We start from the raw sequence: 14579 nt of genomic DNA on the forward strand, positions 1-14579 counted from the left end.
CTATAGCTATACCTGGGAATTCTCCAGGTGAAGCCCTGCTTCTCTGTGTAACCTTTCTTCTTTCTCTGGGCAGGAGAGTGCCTCATAGAAAGATACTCATGAAGAAGTACTTGCCCCATCTTTTTATAGCAAATAGATATAATAGAATGCAAAGCCTTACAACATTCTCACTAGCAGAGAACTCTCCTTTGTATATATGTGCTTTTAAATCCTAATGTCTTTTCAAAAATGTCTATTTTTTAACTGCTGTGTCTCTTGTATAAGTGAACACTCTGAAATCATAATGAGGAAATCCTGTGTTTGTTTCCAATGAGCCACCACTGGAAGTCTCATATTTGTGGCTCTTGATGATCATATCTAAACGTACCCGTTTGTGTTCTTCAGGTGCAGATTTTCAATCATAGCAAAAAGCGGGGCTTTCCAACAAAAATCCAAGCCTTTTGTGTATTTATTTAGCGTGTTTGGGTTTTGTTTTCCCCGTATAGGTATATTGAGGTGCTAAAATATCTGTCCTTCAGGATTAACAGTTTGTGAGTGGCTGAGAAGTCTATTATGCACCATCTGGCTGCCCCATAAGGACTGAAGCCGGATAGCTCTTATAACTTGAAAATGCAGATTATTTAATTTCCGTGCACTTCTAAAATATCTAAAATTTGTCTTAAGTGCCAGTCATAAAGAATAGTGTCTTCAGATCCATTATTGGCCTCCTTTTGGAAAACATAACTTTTTATTTTTTTGGAACCTTTAAATTTCTAACAATTTGGTTCTCTGCATTAACCATTAATTTATTGCATCCCTTTTACAAGCGCACATCTATACAAACGTAATATTTTTTTATTTTCTGAGTAGCTTAGATGAGCAGTGCTAAAAACAAAGTATCGTATCACCCAAATAGTAACCTTAATGAATTTAAGTTAATTAACCATATTGTTGTTTTAAATTCTGGCTTATGACATCATTCCATGCCCTAGTGTATGGGACTCAGAGGTAATAGGCTATATAAAAACTGGTTGATTCCAATAATTACCATGGTGTTATGGCTTTCCCCCCCCCGTACATTGCCCCCAGTTTTACCAAACCTTGTAATGTATTCAGTAGATTCTTAGTGGGGACGTCCTGTGGAATTGATCTCCATGAGCGTAAAATAGTGTCGTGTACAGTAAGTTTTTGTTGACAAAAAAACCCTGTTTTTGATCTCATTTTACTCCAATGCTCTTCCTTTATTTACAGGCCTGGAGTTCCTCTGTAGACTTTCATTATTGAGAGTGTTTGGCTGGGTGATTGAGACCGAGTCATTCTAGTGCTTACCACAGGCTGTATGATAAACAGTCAGGGAGTTTATCTAGTAGATTTGGCTAAAATAGCACACCTAGAACACATACAAATGGCTAATATGGAGCTACCTGAAAACGTTATAAAAAAACTGTCCGGTGTGCTTAAAAATATATATTTAATCTGATACTAATAATAATAAACAGGTTGGATTTTAAGCAGTGTAACTTCTGCATGATCTACATCACTAAGCAATAATATGGAAATCATGGCCCTATAAGACTTCTATATTGATTCTAAAAAATACAACAGAAGAATGTCAGGGCACAAGGTCATAGTCTAAAACTGGAGGGTCGGATGGAATAGAATATAAATCATGACGTAGCTGGGAGCGCTTGCTGCCAATGTGCCCACCGTTTTTGTATTTAATCGAACTTCCAAGGGATCAGATTAGGAAGATATATGAAGAGGGCCGTCGGAGGGAACGATGATTACGTTTCGATATTTTTAGGCATCGCGAGCTGCGAGTCTTCTAAAATTAGGTTACAGTTGGTGTTTGCCTTGGTGCCTGCGTCTGGCTGCCTGACTACAGTAAGAGACATCTGTGTGTGTGTGGGTTGTACGTAGAAGTAAGGGGGGCCGGTGGTTGCTTCTGCCAGCTATGTAGGAGAAGGCTCTTTAATTTACTTTTATTGGACAGACTCTGCTGCTATAGTTAAATTGTTCCATGGCACTTTTTAAATATGCTTGATATAGTAAAACAAAAAAAGAAAGTTGCGTTGTAAGTCCTATTGGCTGAAGGTGAAAAATATCGCTAATACCTTGTGTTTTTTTTTTTTGTGTTTTTTTTTTTATTTGGTTTTTTTTTATAATCAATTTTATCTCCCATGGTAAATTTGGATTGATGACATTTCTCTCTCAATAATTGAGACTGATAACTCCATTGCTGTAATTGAAACACTTTTTTTTTTTTTCCACATTTTTATAAAATATTTGTTATATAACTGTGCTGAGCGCAAACGCCAGATGGCTGGCAAATATCCCAGGCAACTTCTGCTTTGGATGCACTAAGGGTTTCCTGCCCGTGTGCTCAGACGTGGTTTTGGTTCTAATTAGAGAAGTGGGTTTTTTTGTAAAGATTTATAAGGGCACAGTCTTGCAGCAGAGTGTTGGTAAGGGCTACATTTAGTTAAAGTGTTTCATTCAGCAGAATTGGTGGGACAGCAACTTTAATATAGTACTAACAAAAAAGCTTTTTTTTTTTTTTTTTTAACATACTAACATACCTACACACATTAACATACTAACACTCAATGACATACTTACACACAGAGTAAAGTACCAATGGATACCCACCTTTGGTTTGTTTACCTCTGCTTTGGCTCAGGAGGGCTCCCTGCTTCCTCATAACCCTCACACGCTGGTTGCATCGGAGCGGTGGGAAATGACATCAAATCCCAGTACTCGGATTCTACGTGTGGAGTGGGGAAGGGTTTGGCGACACTGACAATGCGAGATGCTGATGTCGGTGCTCCCAAGGTGCCAGGAACAGCTTTCTGGTCACCATGCTCTCCTGGTGTTTGTCAAACCCGATATATGTATTAGGTCCTGGTAGAGCTCTAGAGTCCACTATGTTTTGGCATATAGGGAGCAAACATCTGTCGGAGGTTTAAACGATATGTGACATCATAGCGCAACGCAGCTGTTACACATTCCAATTCAAACATTTATTAGCTGTTAATACCGGCTTCATCTAATGGTTTTCATCATTTCATTATTAAATACAATAATTGCCAGCAGTTAAATATTTCATTTTTGTTTTTGCTAGTTATTCCAGAGGTATAGCGAACTAAAACACCCATGAAGCTCAGCCAGCTTAAACATCTGAAACGCTACAGGCCAGTTAATCTAACCAGTAACAGCCGGCCAGGGCCACGGTTTAATGTATTATACTAGTGTTCTTGGTTCTGGACACATCTTTCGTACAATATTAATGTTGCTGCCACGTGAATTTAACACTTTTTGTCACTAAATGCTGCATTTGAATGTTTCTAAGTATTGCAGAATGTCCACACGTTTACAAGAAATCTTTACTGTGCAAACTTTTGCCTCATTCATAATTCTTCTTAGAAACACTTAATTGTACTTAAGTGGGGGGAAAATGGCACGGATAGGTTGTTGCCATGGAAACAGAAAATGCTTTTTAAACGTTTCTGCGATATTAAGCCGTCAAAAAAACAAAAAAAAAAAACTCTGCTAAGGTTAATTGCATAAAATACTATAGAGGACAATATATGTCTCGTGGTGCATTACCTTTAACCATTAACCCCGAATGGCGCGTATACTTGTCAGCACTTAATACCAAATGGCCATTCAGTGGTAATGGGTTAAAGGGGCTGTTCCAATCAAAACGATAATTGTGCTTTCCAGGCAGACAAACAACTAATGCGTGTTACTTCTATGCATTGGGTGGCTCCGGGAGCCAATCATGTGTTCACTTACTGAGAAAGAGAACAAAATGGGAGAAAGACCTAGTGAAAATACTGAAAATGCTCTCAGCTTCACGTGTGAAAAAGCCGCCTTCCTTGAGATGTTAATACTGTATTCAGAATTGATTTTATTAGTAATCGGATGCTTATATCAGCAGATAACGAACGCACGCAATACATTTTACAAAATGGCTGTTTTAGGACACTAGAGGGTAATAAATAGTAACTTGCAAGAAATCTCCTGCCTTTCTGGAAAATAACTTTCCAGATGTTGTTTTTGCCCAAAGCACCAACAGCCTTTAACAATATGGGCATGCGTTTTAACCTGATTTCACTGAAAGCATTGGTTCAGCGATACACTTTTGGGTTTTTTGGTAGTCCGACAAAGAAGTGGTATATGTGTGTATACTGTATATGTCATGGCATTTTCTCTTTTGGTCAGACTATATTAATGAGGAAAATTAAAGAATAGTCTAGGGCTGCATAAGCACAAAAATGGGGACCCTCACACCAATTTTTATCTTGAAGTAACACAAGCAAGCTGGCAACTGCTTTGGGGGCATCAATTGAGAACAGTTCTAGGAGGTTGCCGATTGCTGTGTTCTCTGGCAAGATAATTCGTTTAAATGGCAGAACACGTTGCCCATGGTTCTGCCAGTGGTTCAATCATTTGAATTGATCATGGTGTAAAGCTTGTAGTTGGAAGCGGTTGAGAGCTTTACCATGTCCAATGGTCTTTAGTAATTTTGGTAAAACGGGTACCTGAAAACTTTTTTTTTTTTTTTTTTTTAATGCAAATTCAAAGTGAAGCATGCATTTCCACCGCGTCATGCTGGTTGTTTCAAAATTTCGCAATTATTCGCATCTCTGCATAAACCAGAACCATAATAGGCCAATTAATTGGATTATACGGAATTAAGAGATCATTCATAATCAAGATTATACATTTGTATAAAAGTGAGCCCCATAGCACACAGCACTTGCCTGTTTTATTTAAGTCCAAGAAGAACAGATGCCTTTCCCTTTTTTTAATTTTATAAAGTATTTTAAACATATGGCCTATTAAGTCCTGTGAGCCCAATTGGGCAAAGCAATCTGCTGTTGTTAAAAATCATTATGGAAAAGGTGTCAAATTTATATTTCTGGGGTTCCTGAACAAGTTTCTGGTTTAAAAAAAAAACAACAAAAACCCTCCCATTGTGTTTTATATGAACCGTAAGGACATCAGATTCCAGTTCTTGATTCCAGCAGCCCAGGACATTTTATGTTAGGAAGTACACAGACCCTCGGTGGAGCTACAGCCGGTAAAGCATTGTATGCAACCTAGAAGTATATGAATGAAACATTGTCTGGCTTATTCACTAAAAAGTGTGGTTGACTACAAAATTAAAATGAAAAACTGGAGGAGTTTTAGTTATATAAATGTAGCCTATTGAAATACAACTGCTAAAGAGCATTTTTAGCTGTGTTTTAACAGGTATGTTTTTCATGGCATTATGTTTTTTATATTTGATGGATGGGGGATCTATTACCAAGCTATAGAGGTTCTTATTTAATCTAATAAACGTTAATTTTATTATTTTTCTTTCTTTGTTATTTGTGTCTAGATAGACGGGGTATTCTCAATCTTTTTAATACTCTGAGATCAGTCTATTTTGTGGATATAGCACAATCTTCAATATTATTGGAAACATTTAAAGCCTGTTGAAAATACATCTGGAGTCAGCATTTCTTCTTTATTGTCTTAAATCATTTCTTTTGGGAGACTTTTTGAAAGGAGTTTCTTTCCTGAAATTCCAAGTTCAATATGTTGGAAGTTTTTTTTTTTTTAACCTGATTTCACTGAAAGCATTGGTTCAGCTATATGCTTTTTTTGCAAACTATTGGAATCTTCACATCAGACAGTACCCTAGAAAAGTGATTACTGAAGCTCAGAAATAAATTATACAAGCTATGTTTGTAATACCTCCATACAGTAAAAAAAATGTGTAGTCACAATATACAGACTAGCCATGATGATCATTAAGAGATGGTTATTGGGGGTGTTATTATTCCAGGGGACATGTCACACAATGGGGGAAAAAGACTCAGCTGGGTTGCTTAATAAAGTACCCCAAACAGTGCAAGTTCCTCTAGAACAGGTGGCTCTCGGAATTAGTTGGAGTTCAGTGACAGACACTGAATGTATCTGCTTGTCTGTAGAGATCACATTTGAATTTGAGGACCAATGTTGACATGCTGCCATAGAACACTTAGCCCATCTGTTAAGCCATAACAGATCTTGAGATTCTGCTAAATTCTGTAATGCTCTTTTTAAATCTGACTCTTGATTTTCTTCTTTTGTTTTATTTTGTAGGTTTACAATTCAAACAAGGACAGCCAAAGCGAAGGAAGTAAGTATGATCCATTTAGCCTAATTACATAGAAAATTATAGCTGTTGCCACAGATACGCATGCTGTGGAAAAGTAGTAAGATGCAGTTTGAGGAGAAGCTGAAATATTTGTTGGAATATCAAATGAATAGACTATTGTCACTGGCAGGGCCGGCCGAAGACTTAACGCCGCCTGGGGCGAAGTTTAAAATGCCGCCCCCCGCCGACGCCGGGAGGGGGGGCATTATCTACCCCCCCCACCGGTACTTACCCTTAAACAGTCCTGCGGCGAGTCTCCCTGTGCTGCCACGGTGCTGAGCGCCGGAAATTCACGTCACTTCCGGCGCTCTGCATTACAAGCCGGCACCGAGACCGAACAGGGAAACTCGCCGCAGAGGAGAGAGAGAGGGGCGCCGAGCGGGTAAGCGAAAACCACTCGGTGCCCCTCTCTCTCTCCTCCGCTTCAAAAAAAAAAAAAAAACCGCTTGGGGCGGCAAAGTGCCGCCCCTTCTGAAGTGCCGCCTGGGGCAATTGCCCCAGTCGGCTCCATTGTAGGGCCGGCCCTGGTCCACTGACCAACAAGCAGTTAACTTGGCATTGGTTAGTATACTGAGTTATTGTTTGTTTTTTGCATTATAAGGTTCCTAACTCAAACCAATACTTTCTACCCATGGGGGAGCATGCAAACCCAGCTTGAAAGCCTTTACAAATGTTTTGCATATGCTATACTGCGTTCCTCAAGGTTGAGGAGAAACATTTTCTAAGGAATGAACACCCAACACCCTTGTCCTTCTGTGGTAAAAGGCGTTTGACGGTATTTTCTCATTAAATGCATCTGTTCTTAGTTTTGTTATGTGTACTTTGTTTTATGACCAGCACAACAAGGGCTATTTTTGTACCCAAAGACCAGAGGTTTTTTTTGGCAGTTTTGCTGTTTTTCTTCAGGTGTAATTTGCCACTTTCTCTTTTAGTGTACCCCGCGTTGTTTATACTTTTATATAACCCATCATTTTATTTGTATCAGACATAAAAGTTTGAAAAAAATACACACATTTTCGCAGCTTTGTGTCTAATACAGTAATTTCTTACTAAAGCAGCTGAAGAAAATGACCTCAAAACATAATCATTGCCTTGTCCTGATTTGGAAAGTACCTTGTATGCGTATTATCCTTCCATTCTGGAAATGACGGCAAATATTACAAGCTGCACATCACTTTTTTCCCATTAGGTGTGCGGGCAAGCCTAAAAAAGAAATCACCCCACCCCACAAATGTTTGTTTCTGCAACGTAGCTATTTCACCACCACACTCTTCCAAAGCTTCAGGGAAGAAATTTTATATTTTTCATATACCTAAAACAAGGTGAGAACTCAGCTCATGCCTGGTGATTACCATTCAAAAGACCTATCTAAGGCTTAAATATTGGGGATTCCATCCCTCTATACGGCCATATTTTGCCTATCCCACCACCATCAAAGTTTGGCAAGTCTCATTAATATTTTTCATTAAAAGCTACCCTTAATTCTGTCTACTAAACTATCACTAATCCCTGTCCCAATTTCTCAGATCTAATGTGTTATCTTCACTAGGGTTAACAGATCAAGAGGTACATTTAATAATACTGCTTCACATTTTTAAACAATGTAACTCTTAAGCTGTCTCAGCTTCACTCCTACTGTGAAGCAAGGAGAGGGTATGAGATTTGACAAAGTCAGTGATTATAAGCATTGACTTTAGCATGTGAATACATTTCTGTGATTAGTGATCATGTCACGCCTCCTGAGTGGTTCCTTCTGGTCTGTCTTGCTAGGAGGCAGAATACCTCAACTCGAACCAGCAGCCAGACTTGCCAAGGAGGAGTAGCGAGTGATAGAGTAAAAAATGTTCTGTGATGGCCTTATGGTCATCAAGGACCACCGTTTTAAAGATGAGATAGAATGTCCTCTATCAAAAAGTGTTTTAAACCCCTTGTTTCTGTGTCTTAACATCACACATCATGACGTATACATCTTGTGATCGCTCAAGACGTCATGACATCACTGCCTGCTTTTAAATTTTGCATGGCTCTATACCTCAGAGGTCCCATATTCAAACTAATGAGTCAGGATGCATCATGAATAAAGAAGTGGTGGGTCGATTAAATGCATTGCTACCCTTTTGACTACTGTGGTTTTCCTTCAGTGAGGCCCTTTATTTATAATTATGTTTTGACCATCTGGTTTGTTGTATGGCCTTAAAACTGCAGTGGGGATTTTATATAATTAATTGTAATGCATTGTTTGGAAAGTGGTCTTATCGTAGCAACTAATGGAATGGTCCAGACAGCAGAATAACAGAATTGATTGATATGAAGAGACCACTTTTGAAATACAGCGCAGACGTTGTTAATGTTGAAAATTACTATCATAGCTGGAAATAGCTGACTTTTAATGGATTATCCTCGTAGTTATACAGAGGTCTTTTTATCCGCAGCCATCCAGTTCCAGTGGCATGTTGTGTTCACTAATCCAACTTTACGTTTAAAAGGCTAATTGACCATTAGAAGACCATTTTTCAGTTATATTACACAGCTAGAAATAGCCTTGTTTTCCATGAAACCAGCTAAGTGACCCAAAACTTTTGAATGGTACTGTATGTATCCAGAGTATTATGCTGGACCAAAAAAAAGCATGAATGGATTATTGCACTGACAACTTTCCTCATATAGAACACTTATAAAAGATGAAAACAAATACAGACTATAAAGAGACGCATAGCTCTTCGATTATTTTACACCCTCACAAATATGTAATAGTTATAAGGCATGTAACATGATTGTGAGGGGCTTCAAGTCACATGCAGATGGAATGGACCATTTGGCGTCTGTAAACAAAATGGTGGCGTAAAACTTGATTTGTGATTATGCAGCCCATAACTGTGCTAGTCACCTGTTTTCCACACATCAGGTGTGGACTGATACAGGTCCAGATCCTAGGAACATTAAGTGTTGGGGAATTTAAATAACCACCTAGGAGATCCTCTGGTCTGAAGTCCGTATCCAAGACATGGTAATCAAGCTTTTTTCTTTATTTCCTTTGCATTTATGGATTAAGAGACTTCAGTTGGGTAACAGCCCGGTGCAGGATATAGGTGGAAACGGCAATCGAGGCAGTACACATGTTGACTGGAAACTCAACGATTCCATTACTTAATGGGCTTGTCTTTTTTTTCTGATATTACTGCAAAAATGACACACATTGAAGGTGTCTGGCCTTCCAGCCCTTAATGGGTAATAGACTCAGACCAAGTTATCTATACATGGCTACTCCCTTTTTTGAGCTGGTTTTAAAGATCATCACTTGTAAAATGTTACTAACCCGCGCCGATCAGATCTTCTTGAGTATAATGGAATTTTCCCCGGTATTCTTGGAACAGAGCAACAACCTGTTATAACAACACGGATTACTGGATATCCAGGGCTAAGAAAGCAATTCTTAATGCAAACAAAATGGCATTTTATTAGAATCAATTTTCAAAAGTGCAGTGAGCCTTTCATCGCTGCAGGGAGGCATGTTTTCCTCTTACTGTGGACACACTGGACACTGACTTATTACAAAAACCTTTTTCAACACTAGAAAAAATTTGTGTTCAAGCTTCTTTGACTCTTTTCTCATTTTATTCCACTAATACCTTTTGGTATTTTGTCTGACAGCTTTCACCACTGTTAACAGTAATACCTTTTGTATAGTAATTTGGGGCAGTTATATCAAAGATTTGAGACAACTGTGTATGGGTCCCTGGGGTGGATCATTTGGAGAGCAAGGTGGGCCAATGCTCCAAATTTGCAACAGAGTGGACACCCAATCTGGGTTTGAAGGATCCAGTCCAGGACTTTATCTGGCACTGGTGTTGGACTTTTAAACCCCAGGGGGGCCATTGTAGGGAGAGGAAATTCCCCTGTGCTCCCAGGGCAAGGAGAGGCCAGGTATGGCAAACCTGCCTGGACCTGTTTGTACTATGGGGGGGGGGTTCCAGACCCTTACTTGGTGTTCCAGAGCCTTATTGCCCTAGAGGACCATGCTTAAGACCTCTAAAAGTGACATTCATGACCCTGAACTAAAACAGCTTGTAACAGTTTGGCATGAAGCTTGCTTTATTTTTCTGCCATTAAAAGCTGGTGTTTAAGCTTTTGTCAGCAAAATACATGAATACAAAAATACTGCTTAGCTTGGGACCCCAACAACCCTTTGTAGTATCCTGGAGTTGTTCTTGAAAGGTATATATAATTATTTTTTTAAGTAGAGAAATGTCTCATTAGCTTTCTGGGAACTATAGAATCCCTTGACATATTTTTTTGTTTTTCAGAGTACAAAAAAAGGTAAACTTTTCTACGATAACTACACAGCAATTAGAAAAGTTTGCATGTTCTTGTTTATCCTTTCCTAAAATAGCAAAGTGTGCAGAATAAAACAGAACTGATGAGGTAGGTCTTGGAGAAAAGGCATGGAGCATTACTCCCCTCTGCATCTTGTTCTTCCAGATTATACCTGACCCGATGATTAACCTTACTACCATAAGATACCTGTGCTCAAAGTGGTATATCCAAAAATTGAGGACTATTTGTGGCCCTTGTGGCATGGAGTTCTAAACCACTGCTCAAAAACATTTGTGATGATACCTTTGCAGAAGTTCTCGTTGTTAACACTTTCTAGCAGTACAAACTAATAGCAGTCAACTAAAAACAATGCTGGCAAAATCCATAAAGTGTGCTACAACTCCAAACATGGTTCTTGGTAAGATTCCACTGAAACCAAATGATTATGAAGTGCAATAAAATGTACATTACCCTGGCATTAAATTTGGTTGGTGTAAAAGATACATTTAATATGAACATGGGATATTAAATAAGTTAGAATGCCACAATTGATAGATACGATTGCGAATCCTTGCACAGTGCATCAGGGCAGTAATATAGATGTTCTATACTTAGATGCATCCATTAATAATAAGAAAATATATCCTATTTATTACAAAGCCTTTCTAAAGCTTCTATGTTCTGTTTTTGTGCAAGTATGTTCCAATAAGCCAATGGAAATTATTTATACAGTAGCTTCCCATGTGGAACTGTATCAAAGGGATTTCAAACAATAGGCCATGTCCATGTACTCCTTGCATGTGATCTGATCTGTTTATTACCATTTAACTCCCCCCCCTTACAAATGTTTGGCATTCATCTTGTTTTATTTTTAATTTAAGGTGCTGAACCTTCTCTATACCATCCATTACAGTCTGGTCCACTGCTAATTCCATCTTGTTTTGGTTTTGGCTTTTTGGAGATTGCTTATTACCGGTTTGTAGGAGGGTTAGAGTTTTTACTTCACCAACTTCACATTTTATTATGAAGAACCAACCCCGGAAAGCATCTTCTGCTAGGAGGGTTGAGTTGGCTGACTGGGGTGGCGTAACAATCTCAGAGTCTGCAGACAGATCATTGGGCGGTCTCTAAACCCATTGAAAACAATGCATTTTGAGCCCGTACATGAACGGGCTTTGTCATTAAGGGGTTAAGGAAATCCTGAGGGTACAGGTCTACAGCCTACAACAGTCATGTACCCCTTCGGTTTAGCTGATAGGTACTGTGACCACCACAACTTAAAGCCTGCACCTTAAGAACCAAAGTAAACCCTACTCAAAAATACTAGATCAGTATAAAGAGTCCTGGACAGAATTCAAGCACGGTACAAGCAAAAGGTTTGGGCTGACAGAGTTCTAGAACAGGGGCGTCCAAGTTTTTTTCTGCAGTGGGCCACTTCATTAGAATTGTATCCGTGCGAGGGCCGCACTAATTTTTCACTGTGAGAAAATATGGCCTTTAATAAAATATGCAGACACAAAACCTTTACTTTTCCTCTCACTGATTTGTGGGCCTACAAATTCAGGATTCTGGATAAGTAAAAATAAAATAGTTCTATTTATTTTAGCGATGCACTAAAATGAAAATCTGGACCAAAACCGAAAATTCAGGGTTCACTTAGCCGAAACTGAAAATGACCCCCCACACACTTTTAATAAAAGTAAGTTACACACCAAAATTGTACAAAAAATTACATATTATGATTAACAGCAATCTCAGGCATACCCAGATTCCAGCATGTACTGGTTGGCTGGGCATTGTACCGGTATTTTTGGTAACCACACTTTTATTAAAAGTAACACACCACAATTGGACAAAAAAAATCAACAATATGACTTGGCATGATAGGAGTGTGAATGCTGGAACCTAGGCATGATGGGACTGCGATTGCTGTTAGCTGTTAGCAATCACACTCCTATCATCCCAAGTCAGCCAGTACACGCTGGTACAGGGTGGCTGCAAGTGCAGACCCCATACTGCTGGCAGCATCAATACACAAGGGGGCAGCTAGCCAGGTTTCAGCATGTACTGGCTGACTTGGCATGATAGGAGTGGGATTGTTAACAGCAATCACAGTCCCATCATGCCTAGGTTCCAGCACTTACACATCCATGCTATCACACACACACATTCATTCATTCCCTCAATCAGGCATACTCATTCACACACCCTCCCTCACCTGCACTACAGCTCTCTCAATGCCGATCACAGGCTTCAGCAGGGGGCGTGGCCTCCCTCGTTCTCCCCACAGAGGAGGCCGGACTGGAGCAGAGAATAGATCCTCCCACAAGTAAGCAGCAGGGCTCTTGTGATCCTGGCTGCCGATCTCACGCGGGCCGCATTTCGAGGTCCCGCGGGCCGCATTTGGCCGCCCCTGTTCTAGAAGGTTCCAGATAACAGTAATATTGATTAAAGTGACACAGGAAAATAAATATAAATAATGATGTGAAAAGTACTCTAATCACTGAACAAGAACACTCCTAAAAGTGCCAAAAATATAATATAATAAAAACAAAGTGACAGCTCTAAAATAATATGTAATATCGTTGAAAAAGCAAGGTGTAAAAATCCACACTGAAAGAAATATAGTAAAACCATATAATGTGATGAAATGAAACAATACTACCATACATTCGCTCAGATGCAGTATTTCCCACCTGTATGTGTGCATATATTCAATGTAGTGTTATCACACCTATTTGAAATGAAATTATAAACAAGGAAGTAGCGTAAAATCTTGAAGGTTTTTTATGATATAAAAAAAAGTTCTGAACTCCCATAACTGTGCTATATTCGCTTATAACAAAAATAGATAAATTGACAGTCTGAAGCCATTTCCTGAGAACAGTCGTCTGAGGTGCTAGAAGGGGAAGAACTCTAGTGGGTTATTTAAAGATAACAACATAAATACCAATATTATAAACCAACAAAAATGTAAAAGCTATGTTATATATATATATATATATATATATATATATATATATATATATATATATATATATATATATATATATATATATATATATATATAATATCTCAATTATATAAAAACAAGTTCATCAAATATTTAGAAGGAAAATTCATTCTGTAATAAAAGAATGAACACGTTCTATTAAACATCAAAACATGGTTATTCAAAGGAAGTATAAGAATGAATTAAATTATGAAATATGTTTCCTTTGGGCGCATGATGCCAGGCGTGATGGCAACATCACAATGTTGGAACTGCAAAGTAATGAACCAAGGTTCCATAAAAGATGCCCGATGTGTACATTTGCACATGAGGGCTAGTCTCTGAGACATGCCTAGGAGGGAGGCGCATATATAGATAAATATAGATATATATCACGTACCGGGGCTACTTTTTTTTTTTTTGTGGGGCAAACTGGCAGTGGCAAGGCCTAGTATGATCCAATGACAATGGGATCCTCTTTCAAACGCCTCCCTTTTGTCTGTCGGTGCTATATGTGACAACGTGCACAATGTGAATATGTGTGCAAGAGCTCAATTTGTTTTCACATTTTGCCCAAACCACTGGCATTTAGAGCTGGAGGTTTAGCTGCAAGATGGAGCCTCCTGTCGAGTATTGATTTTATTTCAAGCCCTTTTCCTGGTCATTGTGTGATCGACTACAATCCTATCACTCTGAGAATAGGGAGACACAGTATCTCTCCCTATTACACAAATTCTTGACAATAGTATTAAAATGTAAAATTAAATATAACATTATCGTATGGACCACGGGTTATATCGCCACGTAATATGTGCAGTTTGCAGTTACAAAATTTTTCTTCTTATTCTTGGGTGATCTACACAGAATAGAGTTCTTGATGGTGCTTTTTGTTCGGACCACATTAAAATGACAGGCTTAAATCTGTGTTGCACAAATACAACATGTTTTTCTCCTGGCCGGTGGGTGTGAAATAGATCTACCAGAAGCTGTGAAAGTGACCGGTCCATTTTAATTTTGATTCTACATACATTTATTGTTACATTGTTTAAAATGTCTGGTCTTAAATGGAGTTTACAATGCATGGTGGTTTCAGTAAACTTA

At 38.7% G+C, this 14579-nt stretch overlaps 1 protein-coding gene across 1 annotated transcript in view; it reads left to right on the forward strand.

The window, feature by feature from the left end:
- LOC149297890 (rho GTPase-activating protein 26) overlaps positions 1-14579 on the forward strand; it is a 154578-nt gene that overhangs the window by 58324 nt on the left and 81675 nt on the right. Inside the window, exon 12 of the mRNA XM_089488026.1 lies at positions 6118-6154. Coding sequence (XP_089344152.1) covers positions 6118-6154 — 37 coding nt within the window. The remainder of the gene's footprint in view (positions 1-6117; positions 6155-14579) is intronic.

Source organism: Sceloporus occidentalis, unplaced genomic scaffold (assembly GCF_023333645.1).
Source record: "Sceloporus occidentalis isolate IW3139 unplaced genomic scaffold, rSceOcc1.0.p SCAF_36, whole genome shotgun sequence".
In the NCBI taxonomy this organism is placed as follows: Eukaryota; Metazoa; Chordata; class Lepidosauria; order Squamata; family Phrynosomatidae; genus Sceloporus; species Sceloporus occidentalis.